This window comes from Nothobranchius furzeri, chromosome 2 (genome assembly GCF_043380555.1).
Source record: "Nothobranchius furzeri strain GRZ-AD chromosome 2, NfurGRZ-RIMD1, whole genome shotgun sequence".
NCBI lineage: Eukaryota > Metazoa > Chordata > Actinopteri > Cyprinodontiformes > Nothobranchiidae > Nothobranchius > Nothobranchius furzeri.
Window position 1 is genome coordinate 62,882,537 of NC_091742.1, and position 19,984 is coordinate 62,902,520.

General features: G+C 43.1%; 1 protein-coding gene across 2 annotated transcripts in view; it reads left to right on the forward strand.

Moving 5' to 3' along the window:
- The first annotated feature begins 2,275 nt into the window (after positions 1–2,275).
- The window catches only part of stk11ip (serine/threonine kinase 11 interacting protein), a 50,068-nt gene continuing 32,359 nt past the window's right edge, over positions 2,276–19,984 (forward strand). For both annotated transcript variants that reach the window (XM_015946686.3, XM_054747621.2), the window contains exons 1-19: positions 2,276–2,421; positions 2,700–2,767; positions 3,106–3,308; positions 4,423–4,497; positions 4,573–4,668; positions 4,737–4,844; positions 4,923–4,994; positions 5,068–5,197; positions 5,279–5,382; positions 5,459–5,548; positions 5,768–5,809; positions 6,854–7,024; positions 7,098–7,179; positions 7,650–8,081; positions 8,150–8,358; positions 8,571–8,681; positions 11,381–11,603; positions 12,524–12,654; positions 12,740–12,980. In XM_015946686.3, coding sequence (XP_015802172.3) covers positions 2,701–2,767; positions 3,106–3,308; positions 4,423–4,497; positions 4,573–4,668; positions 4,737–4,844; positions 4,923–4,994; positions 5,068–5,197; positions 5,279–5,382; positions 5,459–5,548; positions 5,768–5,809; positions 6,854–7,024; positions 7,098–7,179; positions 7,650–8,081; positions 8,150–8,358; positions 8,571–8,681; positions 11,381–11,603; positions 12,524–12,654; positions 12,740–12,980 — 2,587 coding nt within the window. In that variant the 5' untranslated portion in view covers positions 2,276–2,421; position 2,700. The remainder of the gene's footprint in view (positions 2,422–2,699; positions 2,768–3,105; positions 3,309–4,422; positions 4,498–4,572; positions 4,669–4,736; positions 4,845–4,922; positions 4,995–5,067; positions 5,198–5,278; positions 5,383–5,458; positions 5,549–5,767; positions 5,810–6,853; positions 7,025–7,097; positions 7,180–7,649; positions 8,082–8,149; positions 8,359–8,570; positions 8,682–11,380; positions 11,604–12,523; positions 12,655–12,739; positions 12,981–19,984) is intronic.

Here is a 19,984-nt window from a genome sequence, read left to right on the forward strand (position 1 = left end):
TGCTTGGAAATGTTAGATTCACAGGTCCCAAATGGAGAAAATGCTTATGTACGTTTGTTTGTGAGCATGCATGGCCAAGTTTTTGTTCGCTGCTTAGCAACAAGGGATGCACTTCGACATCAGGAGCAAGTTTATATTGTTGCTTTATTTGTTAATGCAAGACACTGAGCCAAACTTCTCCATAAAAAACGCAGACTGTGACCGGAAAACGGCCCTCCTGAGGGGGGGGGGGGGGGGGGTCTAGTCCATGCATACTGGCCACTTTATTAGGCACACCTTGCTAGTGCCTTGCTGAAAACTAGAGATGGTTGTGAGTGAAAATGGCAGAGCGGCACATCTGGCACAAACTGAAACACAGAGTTCAAAGTGTTTTAAATGAGCTTTTTACTCAGTTTGAACTTCATCCTGCTGTTGTTAGCACACCTGGATGCCCAAACACCTGAACAGGTGCACCTACTAAAGTGCATGTTTAGAAACAAAACATCAAAGCTTTGAACTTAGGGAAACAAACGTGACTGTTAACAAGCTACAAATGATTCAATCAAAGTTAAAAAGTCTCAGTATCACAACGTTGTGTTTCACTTGTAGTATAATACATGGAAGAAATACTTGTTTTTCTGCTCAAAATGAGAGTATGTGGCTGTCTTTAAAGATATGTGTGCTTTGCTAGAGGACGCCACCCAGTGTTCACCTGCAGAATCACAGACACAGATGTGATGGTCAGTTTATTTTAAAAATTAGAAATTGATTAATCAAGTAATATTTTTTACACACAGTAAAGTTTACTGTTAAAACAGTGGGAGATATTTGTTCAATTAAGTAGAAAAATACACGTTCTTTTTTTTCCTGTTTTGACTGAAACTCATTCATAAATGAGCTTTTTGTAAATAATAGAAAAAGACAGGGCCAGTGGTGTTATGTCGACATATGTTCCCGCTTCTTCTGGAGACAATTAAGAGCCAGAGCGCCTGCCCACTCTCTACCATGGATCCCCAAAAGCATGCTCACCAGCTGCATGACTGTGTGGTACAGCAGCTGCACCACATTCAAACAGAAGACTCTGCAGTACATAGTGAGAGTCCTTGAGAAGATCATCGGTTCCCGTTTTCCATCATTCTAGGAAATTTTACCAAAGCCATCAGACTCGCAAAGCACTGAGTATTGTGGGTGATTCTACCCATCCCAACTGCTTTATCAGTCTCCCCTCTGGCAGCTGTATGGGGGACCTATAGGCCAGGACCAGCAGACTGAGGGACAGCTTCATCCAATCGGATGCTGAACTCTCTGGTCTCGCCTCATTCTTTTCTGACCTCTGTCGCCCAAAACCCTGGACACTAACCAGAATATTTAAATGGAAGAATACACCGCTTTTTACCTTCGTTCAATACTATTTCTATATTTAGAACTGTCCTTTTCATTGCATATTTTCATTTCAATGTTTTTTTTACATATCACTGTTTACACCAACACCCATAGGCCTTTTGTCTTCTTTTCTAATGCATATATTTGTCTTTGTTAGCTCTTATTGCTGTTTTCAACTGGAAAAGTAAGAAAAAAAAACACTTTCAATTCTGTTGATAATCAACCAAAGTAGATGAGAATTGATTGATTTTATTAGCAATTTTTTTAATCTATCATCTATCTATCTATCTATCTATCTATCTATCTATCTATCTATCTATCTATCTATCTATCTATCTATCTATCTATCTATCTATCTATCTATCTATCTATCTATCTATCTATCTATCTATCTATCTATCTATCTATCTATCTATCTATCTATCTTTTCAGTATTTTTAATTGTCATAATATAAACCAAAAGAATTTAAAGTGAAAAGCTGGTGAACAACTGTTTTCTACAGGGTGAAATATCTCGATGCAACACTGGTGTTATGTCATGATATGTACCCCCCACCAACAACCCACTTCACTACCTGCTTACCGCGTTTGTTTACTAAAGCCAAAGTATTCTAGGAAAGATATAAAAACAAATGTCTTAATTATGTTTCACAACTTTTTGTTCATTTCACTAATAGTAAACTAATCTAAATCACAATTTAGAATAGATTATTAGTATTTTGTTTGGTTCACATTGATCAAATGTACACATCTGACTCATTACGTCACGGTAAAGACATTCTGAAAGTTTTATCACTCTATCGTTAAAATTCGTACATTTTAGACAGATTGTGAAACAGCTTTAAACGACGGACCTCGACCCAACACTTTTGGAACATCGGGGCCACCGTAGAGACTTCAAACAATCATGTGACCGTGCGAAGATGTCAACATCAATAAGCAGGCGTTAAAATAAGCCTTTTTTTCTTTATTTAAACGAATTAACATGCTTTAATTCTCACACAACAAAAAAAAAAAACAACTGGATGCTAGCTAACTCTATTCTCTGACGCCGCACAGGTAAGGTGTTTGTGCTGTTTTCCTGCTAAAAGCTAAGAAACATTAGCTTTGCTCATTTTAGCTGCGGTGGGTGAAGTTTGGATATTAACGCCAAATAACTCAGGATAGTTTTGGCTAATGCAATTATAGTACATGTGTATTATGTTGTTTCACTGTTAAATACCGTATTACAATATATTATGGCTACTTTAACCAGTAGGTGCGGTTGGAGCATCATTTCCTTTAGCTTCTCGAACACGAAGCCTGACTTGTTTACCTTTTTCCCCTAAACATCACAGGATGGCTGTGTCTAATCCTGGCCAGTCACCTCTTGTGCACAGCTTGGCCACACTTCTACGAAACTGTGGTACGTTTAATTAAAACATTTGCACTTCAAGTGTTTTTAAAATATAATCAAGGTGGAGGATTGTTCTTCAATCCAGCAAAGTTTGAGGCAAACATGTCGGGGAGAAAAATTTAACATAAATCACCTGAAACCCCTAATCTGATTATTTGGACTAATGATTGTTTCAAAATTAGTATTATTAAAATGTACAAGTTGTAGTTTATAGATTGTTTGAAGCTTGAGTGTCAGGAGGGTCTGAAGGTCATACACGTACACAAGCTGAATATTTTTTCATTTGTAAAAAACATCAGTCACTTGCTGCAGATCAACAGTGTCAGACCGTTTCTTCTTCTCTCCAGGTGACGTGGTTCTGGACGGCAGCAGCACGCTGACGCTACCTGCTGCTCATCTGCAGCAGCTCACCAGGCTCTTCGAGCAGCACCTGCTGCCCCGGAGCCAGCAGCACGGGTTCTTAGCGCTGCCATCCCACCCCGCCGACACCACCTCCCTGCTTCAGCTGCAGTTCCTGTTTGATGTCCTGCAGAAGACCGTGTCCCTAAAGGTGGGATAAAATCAGAACAAGTCTCTACAAGCAGCCTCTGATTTGACTAATTGATATAAGTGAAAGTAAAATACTGAGTGTGTGGAGCTTGTCATGGATTTTTTTCTGGTCTAAACTGATCATAGTGGATCTTTTTGACAATGATCCAAAGGTTTTTTCCCCTCCCAGAAGTAGCTGAAAACAAACAAACAAACAAACTGAAAGACCAGGATCTCTGAACTGAAAGCTACAAAGGAGGAACATCATGTGAACAATTAAAAGTTGTTTTTCAACAAAATCACAGAAGAAAGACAAACGGGACACAAATACGATATAAAAAATGTAGTTTGACTCTATTTTAATTAAGAAAGTCAATCAACTAGTTGATAAAAATCTTTATTTAACCAGAACGAGACTCGTTATGGAAGAGGATTAGGGCCAATATAGAAAGATAATATTGAATTTATTCTCAGAGTCAGTATCCTGGCCAAGAGCAGCAGTAAGACGCGTTCGCAGATACGCAAAGATAACACACATAAAATAACTAAAACATAATAACAGCAAATTGGGAATTTTATGCTCTTAATTCAAATACTTTTATTTTACTAAAAGAAAGCTGACGAACTTCACCCAAAGAACACAAACAATTGTTTGAAGTATTTAAATCAAAGTCGAATTATAACACTTTGTTTGCTGTATTTTATCTTCATTTGGCCAAAATGTGTTCAATTTAAAAAAAATTATTTCAAATGTTTGATTTTTATTTCCAACCCTTTAGAGTAAACATACTTGGTCACTTGATGTGCAGGCGATGAGAAACGTTTCTAAAAAAGGGGGAAAATCAGACTGAAATGTGAAAACAAGAAATATAGCAAAAGCAGTTAGAGAGTTGCGAAGCCTAATTCAGAACATTAGGAACATTTTACTTTGAAAGGGTTTTCATACTTCCTCTGGATAAACTGGGGCAGATAAGAAATCCTTCAGCCACTTTTTAAATCATTGATCATAATAAATCTGGTGCCATGCTGCCCCCTTGTGGTTTAAAGATGGCGTGTGTTGTCAGAAGTCCCTGAAGACTTCTCCTCAGCAGGTCCGACTTCTGCACTCTGACCCTGTAATCTAACTTTAACTGCAGCTCATCAACCCACCAGGAGCGAGTCTGGAGGCTGCGGTGAAAATATTCCCTTTCAAGTCTCTCAAGTATTTAGAAGTAAGTTATAAACACGCCACGAGTCACCTGTGTGTCTTTTTAAAATCGCTGATTACATTTGATGTGTCTCACCAGCTAAAGAGAGTCCCTCCATCCCTCTTAGAGGGACTGCGAGGAGTTTACTCCCAGCTGGAGGTTTTTATCTGCACAAAGAGCCTCAGCTCCCTGGAGGTATGTTCTCTCTCAAGCAGCTAATTAAATATTAAAATCATTTCTGTGACTCATTTGCTGTTTTTTAGGAGCTTCTCTCTCTCTGTGGAGGTGACCTGAGCTCTGCACTGCCATGGCTGGAGCTTCACACCCTGAATTTCAGCTACAACTCCATCGTCCGCCTCGATCAGTCACTAGTAGGACACATCCTCGTGCGAAGCTGTGATATTTAGTAGTAGATTTTAGGTTAAGGTCGTTTTTCTTTCCTCCTGCAGGGTTTACTAAATGTCCTGAGATGCCTGGATCTCAGCCACAACAAGATTCAGGACTGTTCTGAGTTTCTAAAGGTGGGATAAGTTGATCTGTTTAAACTCTCCTTGTAGCCGTCACACTTTGGGTTGAGTTTGTGTTTCCCTTCAGCCTCTTAGTGAGCTGGGACTCTTGAACCTGGGATACAACTGCCTGCAGAGGGCGCCGATTCTGGGCCCGAGTGCCAGGGCCAAGCTGCACACACTCATCCTCAGGAACAACGAGCTGGAAACCATTAACGGTGCTCTGCAGTTTCTATTAAAAACACAGACGGAGGACTGAAATCGCTGAGATTTTCAAGGTGTTGTTTCTCGTTAACCAGGTGTGGAGCAGTTGTCTTCACTCCAGCATTTAGACCTAGCCTACAACCTGCTGCTGGAGCACTCCCAGCTCGCTCCTCTCTCCTTACTGCACGGCCTCGTCACAGTAAGGGCACGCACTTCCTCTTTAAAGGCCAGCAGATCACCCGGACATGCTCGGTTTATTTGTGTCAATTTTGTAGCTGAACCTGGAGGGAAACCCGTTGTGCTTCCAGAAAACCCACCGGACCTGCACAGTCCAACACCTCTCCCGGAAAGCCGTCGGCCTCAGAGTGAGTGGAAACACTAAATATCACAACATGACAAAACAAAATCTCTGGTTTTTAGAGCTGGATCAAACCCTGACTTGAGATTCTACACAGGTAAGTAGCAGCCAGGTGCTAGCATTTGTTGTTGAAACCCACTATAACCGTATAGCAGGGCTTTTTAAATTATGGGAACATTTTGTAATCTTCAAATTGTAAGTGTTTTTGTTTTCTCTTTGTTACTAGTTGAGACTGGATGGTATTGCATTGTCGTCCTCCGAGTTATCCGTAAGTCAATAACATAATTTCTTTATGAAGCAACAAAAAGAGTCCTTATTAGACCAGAAAACTCATTCCTAATTCACATTAATTATATAATAATCTTAGACAACACCAAATATTTTCGTGCTTAAACTGCAAAAAAGAACCAAGATCAACAGAAATGTTTTTCACACGGGGCAACGTAGGTTTGGATTTAGTTCTCTCCCTAAATAATAATAAAAACCATTATTTCAAAACTGCATTTTGTGTTCACTTGTGTTATCTTTGACTGACGGTTAAATGTGTTTGATGATCAGAAACATTTTGTGTGACAAACATGCAAAAGAATAAGAAATCAGGAAGGGGGCAAATAGTTTTTCACACCACTGTAGTTTGAGGTGAACGGTTTTAACCCATGCTGTACCGAGCTGTTTTAAGCTGAGTGTTGCTGTTGGAAAAACAGCTCTAGTAACTTATTAGGGTCACCATGGTAACAGGCAGTGGCTCATTAGTCACCAGTTGATACCAAGTGGCTAATTGGAGTTGCCACGGGAACACCGAGTGGCTAATTGGAGTCACCATGGTAACACTTACAGACTTTTAAAACAGCTTTTTAGTACTTTGTCTTTTTTTACACCATTAAAAACATTAAAGAGCAAGTCACCCCCTACAAGAAACTTACTTCACTCCCACTTCATGTTTGAAAAATGCAACAAATGCTGTTGCTTGGCAGACCGAGAGGGCGGAGCCGCTAACAAATACACACACACACAGGCTCACAATGGAATTATGACATCATAATATACCAGATGACATCATAGCATACCTCTTAGCCACTAGCGGTGGCAGATTAAAATTCAAATACAGTGCAGAATTTTTCCCTGACGACGGCGCAACACTGACAGTTTTAGGCAGAATATTTGAATTTTAACCAAGATGCACTGAACTGCCAAATTATTGACTACACGTGTCTGTAGCATGATTAGACACTCCTTTATATAGTTTATCAGCAAAAAAAATGTGATATGGGGGTGACTTGCTCTTTAAATATGTCTGCTTCCTTTCCTGCAGGTTCTACCAAAAACAAGCCAGCCGACTCACCAGCTCCAGAGCCTGCTGCCTCCAGTTTCTGTTTCATCTGAAAGGAGCTACCAGGATGTGTCGAGCGGGGCGGGGGAGCTGAGCGACAGCATGTCTTTTGGAGAAGTCAGGGTCTCACACTTACGCAAAAGGAAATCTAGGGTGAGTTTCTCTCTAGTCAACACGCGAAAAAACCTTCTCCACAGAGAACCTGAACGCATCCTTGTTGTCCTAGAGTAAGGCCAAAGTGAGGACAGCCAGCATATCTGAGCCAAGTGATACGGATCATGAACCCAGACGCGTGTCCTCCACCCGCGGTGAGTTACCGCCGCCTTTTTTGGGGTTCTTTAAAGAGCAAGTCACCCCCAAATAAACTTTTTTTTGCTGATAAACTAAATAAACGAGTGTCTAATCGTGCTGCAGACACGTGTCGTCAATAATTTGGCACTTCAGTGCATCTTAGTTAAAATTTAAACATTCAGCTTAAAACTGGCAGTGTTGTGCCGTTGTCAGGTAAAAACTCTGCACTTTATTTGAATTTAAATCTGCCACCGCTATTGGCTAAGAAGTATGCTATGATGTAAACTGGTACATTATGATGTCACAATGCTGTCGTGAACCTGTGTGTGTGCGTATTTGTTAGCGGCTCCGCCCTCTCGGTCTGCTAGGCAACAGCATGTGTTGCATTTTTCAAACATGAAGTGAGAGTGGAGTTAGACTCTGGTAGGGGGTGACTTGCTCTTTAATCAGTCGGAGTTACTGGACTGATGTCCTGTCCCCCCACCAGATTTAGTTCTCCCTCACCAGCAGGAGATCGAGCGCATGTCCAGCTTCAGAGACCAGCTGGGAGAAGACTGGCTGAGATACCAGCACCATCTAGACCAATCAGAACCTGCAGACTCTGAAACTCTCTCCAATGGCCTCAGCGCCTCCACCACATGTCCTCCCGTCGAGCCGTTTATGTCTTCTCTTCTGGACGTCCAAGTGGTCCCCCCGCCACCTGTCATCACTTCAGAAACTAAATATGTGGACTTGGACAAGGATTCCACCTTACAGTGGTTCAGTCAAAGCTCTCAGCAAGCTGAAACCACCAGCATGGTGGACGGGTTAGTGGCGAAGCAGGAAGTGGAGCTCTCACTTCCCTCCGGTCCAGATTCCCCGAGGTCTGAGGAAGCCGCGAGTGGAGATGGCAACCAAGAAGAAGAAGAAGGCCTTGGAGGTGACGTTTAGGTACACAAAAGCTCAAAGTTCCCATTCTTGTTAAAGTTTAAATTTGTCCCGTCTCAGTGGACCTGTGTCACCCGCTGCTGGTCGGAGTTCTGCCTGATCAGGAGGAGAGGGGCAGCGAGGCTCCGGAGAAGAAAACAGAGGTGTTCTTATGCGTCAAGCAGGGTCTTCTTCTGGAAGTGGATGTGCAGCGAGGGCAGGAACGGTGTCGGCTGGAGCTGGACAGCCTGTCCCGGGTGGAGACCACGGAGGCTGCCTGGACCAGAGGGGTAATATGATCGGTGCATGGATAACAGTGAGCCAGTGTCATCTGTAGAGTTAACCAAATGAAGCTTAGTTTAAATATTTTTATGCGTTAAAGTTATTTAATTATCCACTTTTGCAACTCTATTTATCAATAAGGTAAAAATGAATTTTGAACAGACTAAAAAAAAAGAATCTGCTTTAAGGGGACTTGGTGAGTGGTTGTTCTTCTCCTCAGGATACAGAAGACCCGTTTCCAGCGCTGGAGCTTTATTTCGATTACATCAGCAAGGCAAAAAGGAGGAGGTGTTACGTCCTGCTGGATGATGACCCACAGCAGACGGTGCAGGTCAGCAGCCAGAAAGCCGTCCACATGCGTGAGCTGTGAGGAACACGCAGGGAAACACTGCTTTTACAGCAGCCTGAGAGGGGAACCCGCCCACTGAATTCTTCTCTAGGATGTACGAGTCTGATCGAGTCAGCCTCCACTGTTCCCATGTTCGATATCAAACACCACCTTGTTAGTTTGTTTCCTCATGTTCACTCAAGCTGATTCCAACTCCTCTCTATGCAGCAACGTAAACATCTTAAAAACAAGAAAATGATGTATGCAGGGAATTATTTTGTTTGTTTAAACCAGAGAAGGACTCGAGCCAGAGACTTGGACTAGAGCCAAACTTCAGTCACAAAGAGTCTAAACATGGACTTAAATGATGGACTCAAAGACTTAACACTTGACTGGACTCAAAACTCTGAGCCTTCCGATTTGATTACTTGCCCCCTTTAAAACCCAAGACTTGTCTAGGACTTAAACCTTAAGGACTTGAGGCTTAATTTGGACTTTCCTTTGACAAAGTGTAGACTTGACTTGGACTTCAGCTTCAAGAACATGACAGAGACACGAATTTCAGAGACTGGAGACATGACTTTGATTTAAATCTAGGCCTAGTCCACATGTAGCCGGGCTTTTTTAAAAATGAATATCCGCCCCTCCAGAAACTTGCATCCACACCACCTCATTTAAAAAAAAAAAACTGTCCACACGTACCCGGATAAATACGTTGTTAAGGACATGCCAGACCTGTAGGCGGCAGTACTTCCCCCGTTCTTAACCTCGTCCTTCGTCTGTGGTCTTCCGCAAGGAGCAGTAATTCCGCTTGCAAAATCAAACAAGCAAAAAGCGCTTGGACAATTGATAAAGTGAGCGCAGCTCTGAGGGCATCCATGCTGTCGGCTAGTGTAAACACAGGTCGCACACGTGATGTCAGCATTTTTTTGTCGTGGAAAGTGACGTTGCGGACCTTAAAACTCCGGTTTTGTCTGTCCACACGCAGACACCCAAAACGGAGAAAACACAGATCTTCACTTTGGCCGGAGTTTTTAAAAAGATCCGTTTTCGTGTGAAAAAACTCCGTTTTCGTGTGGATGACAGGCCAAAACGTAGAAAAATATCTACGTTTTGGCAGATCCCCGGCTACGTGTGGACAGGGCCTTAGAATCTTGGCGGGGACTTGTATCTCACGGACTTGAGTCTTGACTTGGATTTAAATATCAAAGACTTGACTGAATCAGTGTTTAAAGACTGGAGTCGGACTCAAACCTCAAATCGAAGACTTGACTCTGACTCAACTATTAGAGACTGGACTCAGACTCTACTTTCTACGTTTAGGGACTAGACTCGGACTCTAATCTCAGAGTTTGGAGACCTGACTCTGACTCTACTTTCTACGTTTAGGGACTAGACTCGGGCTCTAATCTCAGAGTTTGGAGACTTGACTCTGACTCTACTTTCTACGTTTAGGGACTAGACTCGGGCTCTAATCTCAGAGTTTGGAGACCTGACTCTGACTCTACTTTCTACGTTTAGGGACTAGACTCGGGCTCTAATCTCAGAGTTTGGAGACCTGACTCTGACTCTACCTTCTACGGTTAGGGACTAGACTCGGGCTCTAATCTCAGAGTTTGGAGACCTGACTCTGACTCTACTTTCTACGTTTAGGGACTGGACTCGGACTCTAATCTCAGAGTTTGGAGACCTGACTCTGACTCTACTTTCTACGTTTAGGGCTGGACTCGGACTCTAATCTCAGAGTTTGGAGACCTGACTCTGACTCTACTTTCTACGTTTAGGGCTGGACTCGGACTCTAATCTCAGAGTTTGGAGACCTGACTCTGACTCTACTTTCTACCTTTAGGGACTAGACTCGGACTCTAATCTCAGAGTTTGGAGACCTGACTCTGACTCTACTTTCTACGTTTAGGGACTAGACTCGGACTCTAATCTCAGAGTTTGGAGACCTGACTCTGACTCTACTTTCTACGTTTAGGGACTAGACTCGGACTCTAATCTCAGAGTTTGGAGACCTGACTCTGACTCTACTTTCTACGTTTAGGGCTGGACTCGGACTCTAATCTCAGAGTTTGGAGACCTGACTCTGACTCTACTTTCTACGTTTAGGGACTGGACTCGGACTCTAATCTCAGAGTTTGGAGACCTGACTCTGACTCTACTTTCTACGTTTAGGGACTAGACTCGGACTCTAATCTCAGAGTTTGGAGACCTGACTCTGACTCTACTTTCTACGTTTAGGGACTGGACTCAGACTCTTATCTCAGAGTTTGGAGACCTGACTCTGACTCTACTTTCTACGTTTAGGGCTGGACTCGGACTCTAATTTCAGAGTTTGGAGACCTGACTCTGACTCTACTTTCTACGTTTAGGGACTGGACTCGGACTCTAATCTCAGAGTTTGGAGACCTGACTCTGACTCTACTTTCTACGTTTAGGGACTAGACTCGGACTCTAATCTCAGAGTTTGGAGACCTGACTCTGACTCTACTTTCTACGTTTAGGGACTAGACTCGGGCTCTAATCTCAGAGTTTGGAGACCTGACTCTACTTTCTACGTTTAGGGACTGGACTCGGACTCTAATCTCAGAGTTTGGAGACCTGACTCTGACTCTACTTTCTACATTCAGGGACTAGACTCGGACTCTAATCTCAAAGACTTGATTAAGATAAAATGATATTCCCCTTTTGCCCTCCAGGTTTTGACTGATATTCTGAGTCGTGTAGTGGAAGAAAACCAGCTCCGTGACTCGAAGCTGGTCCCCTGCTGTGTCCATCTGCAGTGTCTTCGCTGCAGGTCAGAGTTCACGCCTCGGGGCGAGGATGATGATGATGTTGGAGGAAGATTAACGTTACCAAAGGGTGAGGAAGAACGGTCTAGGGAGGGGCTGATGGACACAAGTTTTTATAATGACAGCAAAGGTAAGAGTTTATCGTTTTAAACGTAAAGGACCATTTTTCTTAAAGTAGCATCGAAGATCCTTCTAGTTTAAGCATTTTATTGAGATTATTTTTTTTACATCCTCATAATTTCTAGAACATAATTAGCCAATTTGAAGGAAGAACAATAAAACAATTTATTTCTTGAATGTTAAAAGGAAAGGTTTGGTTAAAGTCACGTGCACTAACCCGTGCAGGAACAAGCTAACATTGGATTCAGCCTCTGTCAGCAGGTTTTCTGGTCCAAGCCGCTGATAAAACACGAGGCAAGGTCGCCTTGTGTTGAGTGACGTCAGCCGCTGCAGATTAACACAAAAGTCTGGCTCTAGACCTGCTTGGCTCCAGCATCCCTGGAGTTATTTATCAGTTGTCCTTTATTCTCAAGCTGCCGGTTCCCTGGCGTTCCTACCTCTGTAATCAGCCCTGAGACTGATAACCGCTCTAGCAGCTGTCTCTCCACCTCCCAGCAAACCTACTCAAGGATCTGCAGAGGCACGCACAGACAGTGTGCAGGCTTTGTTGGACGCGTGTTTGTTGGGATTTCTAGAAGCGACGAGTCTTTGTTGGTGTGTTTAACCTCCCAACACCTGAAATCTCAGCCATCAAAGCCCCCGTTACTTCACACGTGGTTGAACTTATAGAAACCTGTAGTCTGGAGATGCTTTAAGCATGTTCTTTCTTATTCTACATGGACACGGAACGTATTTTACTCATTTTCAATAAGGGGATAGTATTTTGACACGTCAATATGAGATTTAATGCTTTCATTAAACATCATTTTCCTTAAATGGAAAGGATGAATTTTCAGAATAAAAATGTAGGAAACCTTTTGCAGGATAAAGATTTAAGGCACGTGTTTTCTTAGAAACGACATATTTTGTTGTATTTTTTTTTTCCTCCAGGAATAATCCACGTTTGTCCCAAATGTGGAAGTGACCATGTGATCCAAGTGGTTGAACAAACCCCGCCCTACAGCAGTACGCCTGATGGCAAAGAGACGTATCTTGACATCACAGTGAACAACCACAACAAGGTGTTTCAGATCGCTTCTCCTTGTTGGATTTGCTAACTAAAAGACTGGCGCGGTTATCGATTTATTCATCTTTATTCTACCACAGCACGATGACACCGACGGTAAAAGCTACAGCCCCATGCTAGAGACTGCCACCACTTCAGAGGAGCAAACCTTTGTCACAGCCCAGGGGAGCTCCTTCTTCATCGGAGATGCTCCAGGTGATACCAGCAGCCTCTACAACACAGACTTCCACAGCAAAGAGGACCTAGCAGGAAGCTACCACTACACCACAACAGGGGAGACGCCACCGCCAGTGGAGCCTACTGGACCGTCCGCGCCAAATGGTGAGTTTTACGTTTAATCGTGCACTGGTTGGCACTACAGTGTTGCAGGGATGGCGCTGGCAGAGGAGTGCAGTGTTACCCCCTACATAGGCTCAGGCGTGGCGCTGCGCCACAGCTATGAAATCAACCCTCCACCCCCGCTTTCGCGGCCGAAGCATGGCGCCGAAACGTTGTGCGCGCTATTACTCCCTCAAGGTTTCCCCCCAGAAAATGAGTTAAGCCTGGTGGTCGGGGGGGGGGTTGCTGTACACGTTCTGCTGCTGTTTCTCACCAGTATCAGCTGATGGAGGGCTCTAGTTTTGTTGCGCCGTTCGTGTCAGTGGACACGGTAGGGTTGGGGAGAGGGGCGGGGCATGACGCTGGGGGAAGCCCCTGCTCCTTTCCTCGCCCTCATGGCAGAGAAACGGTCCGCGAATGTAAACCCACTCCAGCGCACGGCAACAAAACGGTCCCTTGCGCGCACGCATGGCTGTCACACCCGTGGGGGGACTTGGGTGTTTTAACACCCACAATTTTTCTAACGAGGAGGTTATACACCCACACCTTTCCTGCAGTTTAGCTCAAACGTTACTACCAGTCCAGTCCCTCTGTGTTCCCCCCCCCCCCCCCCCCCCCCCCCCCGGCTGTTGCTAATTGAAACCTGCACCTCTGTGCAATGGTGTTACGTCAGCGTTCCGGTCGGTTCCGCTGTTGAAACCCGTTTCTCCACCGCCCCGCCCAAGCTGTAAAAAACACGTGTGCTCATTACAGTCTCGTTCCCGTGGTGCACTCTGGTTTTGGTTTAATACGAGCCACAGATCTAAGCTGCGTGTTTTTATCCAACGGCTGGCGGAACCAGGACCCAGCTAGGGAAATTCCCGGTGGCCCGATTGCAGTTGGGTGTGTTTTTCGGGCCGGTGTTACTCTGCTCACCTGCTGCTGATGAGAGGATTTCTCCTGTCGGGAACAGCTGAGCTGCTGCTTCTGCTCCCAGAAACGCGTTCTATGCCCAGAGTGACCTCATTTATAGTTTATAATTAATATTAAGTGAATGCACTAAACCCAGAGGTGATGGAAAATGAGATTATAAATAAGCAGATGTCTGCTTCAGCTGGACAATATCAAGTATAAAAAAGTGTTTACAGGTAACTGATCTTTTAATGAAGAAACTATGTCAGTCATTTTTAATTCTAATATTGATTTGATTTCATTCCTAAGGTCTGTGAACATTACTGAGTATTCTGATACTCAGTGATGTATAAATAATACACAATATTACATTTAGTTTCTATAAACAACAAATGAATAACAGCAGCTGGATTCTACGTTGTTCCTTATATTGAGTCACGTAGTTTAGGAGGTTCTGCATGCTCACACGTTCAGCAGCAGCTCTGCCAGCTGATTGGCTCTTTAGTAACTTGTGACATCAGTACAGTTCTGGTAATGAGCAGCATGGATGCGCAGGAGGACTTCATCATGTGCTAATAAACGAACAGCATTTAACTTGCGTTAACGAGCTGTTATCACAGATGGGACTTTACTGTCACTCAGATTATTTTACTGAGAAGGTTTATCTGAAGCCAGGCCTATATAGCCGACGTTCCCCCGTCTTCTTTAGAAGCGCGTCTTCATCCACCTGCAGCTGCAGCCCTGATCAAAGACTGATCTGGGCTCGGACTGTTCTGTTCTGGTCCTGCTGGACCTGACTGCAGCCTTTGACACTGTTGACCATCACCTGCTGCTGGAGAGGCTGAGAGACTGGGTAGGCCTATCAGGATCTGCTCTGGAGTGGTTCTCCTCTAATCTCTCTGAGCGCTCCTTTTCTGTGGCCGTCTCCAAGTTTAGGTCCTCCACCACCTCTCTTAAACATGGTGTCCCACAAGGTTCTGTGCTGGGGCCTATGCTCTTCCTCCTCTATCTGCTTCCTCTTCAGCACATCCTGAGCTCCTTCAAAGGAATCTCCTACCATCTTTATGCAGATGACATCCAACTGTACATCTCCTTTAAGTCCCATGAGATGTCTAAGCTGCAGCTGTTACACACCTGCTTAGACTCTATCAAAACCTGGATGGCTGGGAGCTTTCTTCAGCTGAATGAAGATAAGACTGAGATCCTCATCTGTGCCCCAGACAAGCTGGTTCCCAAAGTCAGAGACTCTCTTGGTCAGCTTGCTACTCACACCAAACCTTCCATCAGGAATCTTGGTGTGACCTTTGACCCAGCTCTCACCCTTGATTCTCATGTAAGTTCTCTTGTTCGCTCTTCCTTCTTCCATCTCAGGAACGTTGCTAAGCTGAGTCCCATTCTGTCCAGCTCTGAACTTGAGACAGTTCTCCACACCTTCATCTCCTCACGCTTAGACTACTGTAACTCTCTTTTCACGTGTCTGAGCAGCACCTCCCTGAACCGTCTACAGGTGGTTCAGAATGCCTGTGCTCGGCTTCTGACCAAGTCCTCCAAACGCACCCACATCACCCTGCTTCTCCTCCAGCTTCACTGGCTGCCAGTCAACTTCAGGGTTCATTTCAAGATCCTGGTTCTGGTCTATGGGGCCTTACATGGACAAGCACCATCTTACATTGGTGATCTTCTTAGTCCCTACACCCCCAGCAGGTCCCTGAGGTCCAGTGATCAAAGCCTACTGGTTGTGCAGCACCAGGCTAAAGACCAAAGGTGAAGATCATTTGCTGCTGTGGTCCCCAGACTCTGGAACTCTCTCCCCCTGAGCCTGAGATCAGTGGACTCAGTGGTCTCCTTTAAAAAGCAGCTGAAGACTCACTTGTTCAAGCTGGCTTTTGCATGACCTTCTTCACCACTCTCTCTTTATTCTGCTCTCCCCACCTATTCCACCTTCCTCAGGATCCACTGATTTCCCTCTTTCCTAGTCTTTCTTAACATTTTTTTTATCACAGTTGCTTATTTTTGTTCATTTTAAATATATTTTTAAACATTTTCTAAATGCTTTTTATATTTTTACATTTTTTGTTTTTGTGAAGCACCTCGTGATTTTTATCTTGAGAGGCGCTATAGAAATTGTATTTTCTTCTTCTTCAAAGCTGACAGAAATGGGGATCTGTGCTGCAACCCGATCGATTGATCCGCATATTTCTAGTAGAACACGTTTGTTCAAAAGTTTTGTGCAATAATCAGATTTTTATTTTACTTTAACACAATTAATTTTAGATTAGATCTTACAGAAAACGGGGACAGCTTGCCAACAAATTAAACGACCACCCCTTGTCAATTACAAGTCAGGATGGCTTGCTGGCTGCTTCCAGGCAAGCAACTTTCAAGTGTGTCATGAGCTACCGGTTGTTGGTAATAGAAAAAGTGGTTTGAGATATTTTTTTAGAGCCAATTAGTTTCTCTTTTTTTCCTTCTAATTCCCCAATTATTATTGTTAGCTAAACATTGCCCTCTAGCCTTCTTCATCTGATATAGCAGTAAAACTAAAAGATACTGTGGCTTCTTAGGGGCACAAGAAATCACTTCTGGGTCGCTCCTGTTTACTAGGGCTGAACGATTTTAGAAAAAAATCTAATTGCGACTTTTTTTCTTCATTATTGCAATTGCAATTTAATTCACAATTATTTTCTCCAGGGGCTTTTCTCATTTTTCAACTAACGGAAGCAAAAAAAAAGGATCTATGTAACTTGTACTGTATATAAACAAGTTTATGTATCTACGTCAACAAGTTTATTTGTCTACACATACATGAACACTCACAAGTAAAGACAACATCTTGTATTTGAAGGTGTAATGCTTTGCAGCCAGGAGCACATCCCTTGAAGGAGAATGGGTATTACCATCAACTGTGAAAATTTACCATAAATCCTCTAATTTTAGCCTGTATTTAATTAACTGCCGGGTATCATATTTTGGCCGGTATCGGAGTTGGCGGAGGTGAATAATGGCCGTTTTTTTTATTGTGGCTGGGTGGAATGTGGTAACAAGCAAGTACGGGGGGCGGTTGTGTCATCCGTCTCACTTTTGATTTGCCAGTGATAGACCGCGAGGGTAACTTTAACCGTACGGAGACGAAGAGGAGGCGAAAATTTTATATAAAGTTCAAAGAGAACGTGCCGATTATGCTGCAGAACACTCTGGGGAGCAGTAGGGGTTGTAAGAACTAGTCACTAGTCCACTTCACCGCTCGATAGTGACTTTTTATGCCTGTCATCGACTAGTAGCTGTCACGTGATAATGACCGGCAAGATGCAGTCCTCTGAAAAGACAGCAGCCTGCTGTCAGCAGGTGACAAGCTCCTGCGCGTCTGGAGGCAACACGCTGTGCCAGAGCGTCGGCACTGACACCCGCCGTAAAACAGACATTTTACCAAATTTTGATGTTTACCCTCTTGCAATTTAACATTCCCCTCACCCCCATCCTAACCTTAACCAGCTTGTGCATGCAAAGCTCTGATTGTTGACGCGCTCCAGACATCTGCATCCTGAGCACGGCCACAGTAACATTAGCAAATCAGGTGTCGCCACCTCAAAATCTAATTTAACACGCGATCGTTCATATCGGCTCATTTCCTTTTATGTTTTCTGTCTTATTCTTTAATTTGTGACTGATGTGTTTCGCTGCTGTGGATCGGGGCGCATAACCTGTTTTGTCCTCGGTGATGCACCTAACTGATGTGGTCGGCGAGCACTCCGCTGTTTTAGCAGTCGGTAGATCTTTTAGAACTGCAGTTCAAAGGTAACTCATGAGGTGAATATATATGAACCCAGGTAGCAGTTTTTCTTTAGGATTGCGAGGAGATGCAGGAAGATAATAGACAGGCAGGACAGAAAAATAGTCAAATAAAAACAAGTTAGTTTTTGTTCCTGGTGGTTGCAACAAACAGACACCATTGAAGGTAATCAGAAGTGAGGAACAGAAAATGAAATAATTATTTTAATGTTTAGAGCAGCAGAAACTCTGAGAGGCTGCAGGCGCATCAGTGAGTTTGCAGCCGCTGCGCAGGGGGAGGGGGGAGAGGGCTGAAGCAGAAACTACCGTTGTTAAAAGAAATGTGTTTAACTTTGAAAATGTGGGCGCAATTTTAATTGTCAAAAACTCCAGCGAACCATTAGTTCATTTTGCTCAAATAGAAATAGAGGCCTGCCTCTAATTCTGGCCCTCCTTCTAATAAAGGCCTGGAGCTTGATGAGCTTGAGTCAAATACAGGCCCGGGCCTGTATTAGAGGATTTACGGTATTTGCAGGAAAGAAGTGTGTCCCATTTATTGAGGTCTTTTGTGTTTAGAGTTTTTGACGTCTTGTCCATGCAGAGCTTCCGTAGTTCAGTTATGTTCACAGCTGCTAGCCAAAATTCAGTGGAGTTAAAGTACAGTTTTCTAGCTTTACTAAAATATTTGTCTGTACTTATTTGATTAATGGCAGTTTTTACTTTTTATTGGACTCCAAATGTAATAATTTGGCACATTCCTAATTCGTAATTTGTAAGAATCTATTCAGCGATATTAGCATTAGCATACCTATGGGTTTTTCAATGTATATTAGCATTGTGCTAACCACTTTCTGCCAGTCAAATCACAGCCTTTGTGATTAGAAAATCTTCTTTTGTCACATCGTTCAGCCCTACTGTTTACTGGCGTAGGACCTTCACAACACCCTGCTGTGTTTTGCTGGTCTTGCTGATTTACAAATGCCGGCGCAGCAGCAAGCAGCGTTTGCCGGCGCAGACGTCGCAAACTTTCAGGCTTTTTGGAAAGCAGAAAAACTGACAACCCCCCAGCTGTCTGAGACTTAAATCTGTCTCAGTGTAACCCACCTTCCAACATGATGGAGACATTAGTCTATTTCTCTTTAGACTTTTTACATATTGTATCTTTAAAACTAAAAAAAGAAAGCAGGCTATGATTAGTAGACCAATCATGTCGTCTGCAGACTTTTACATCATTGTGATGTTAGCAGTAGTGTTTATTGGAGCAAAGCCTAAACAGCAGTAAAATATAAGTGGCATTTTATTACTCATGAGTCAGATTCTGCACATCAGCTGTGGATGTCAGCTGCTTAGTCTCCAACAGAGACAGATTTAAGTTTCAATTGAAAAGTTATTTGGATCGCCTGGATTTTGTAATTATTCAGGGTTCTTTGTGTTACTGTGACAACATCTGACCTGCCCACATCTGTCTGCCATTTTTGGACGAACCACATTCAAAACAAGACAGATTGAAGTCATTAGTGGAAATGATGGGAGAGGAAAGAGGCAGAGAGAGGAGGAGGGCTGAGTCCTAATGATAGCCTTCTTTATCTTTTTTTATTTGTAGGAGTGTAGTTGTATAGCCACTACCATGTAATCTGCCCTCGTGAGACCACAGAGTCACACCGCTCATCCTCAGCCCGAAACACGTAATGAAGTCTTTTATTTTGGAGGCACCCATTTTTCTCTAACTCTTTAAACTACTTTGTTCCTGTTTGTTTTCTTTAAATTGGAAAACGTGTGGGTTCAAAGTTGTCAAATCGAAGGTTTATTTTAGCCTCCATCATTTCTCATTAGCTGGGATCATTCATCACTGTTCAAGTAACTTCTGTTGCTGTTCTGTCATGGTTTTATAGCTCTTATAAACCTTTCTGCTTGAAGCCCATCGGTTAATGCCGTGGTCTGCTGCAGTAAAATCTGGCTGTAATTTCACTAAAACCATGAAATATGTAAGTACTCTCACCGCTGCCTGAAGTCTATGGCTTAACCTTTAATGAGAGATATCATTTGAGGTAAAACAACTCACTCATTACTCTTTCAGAACACACGTTGAACCTGAAAATGTAAAAAGTCATGGTAACAGATTCCAGCTAAGTGTTTGTAAAGCAGAAATAAAGCAGTAAATGTTTAAAAAGCATGAAAAAAATACAACCCTTCAAATGATAGACTCAAATGGTTTTTGTGTGTTTGTTCTTAATTAGATTAAAAGTTTTGCACATCCAATTAAAACTTCCTTTAGAAAATAAATAAATGTGTTTGAAGCTTTAATTTATCAAATAAAAGCTCACGTCAAAACTACAAGGGGCCTGAGG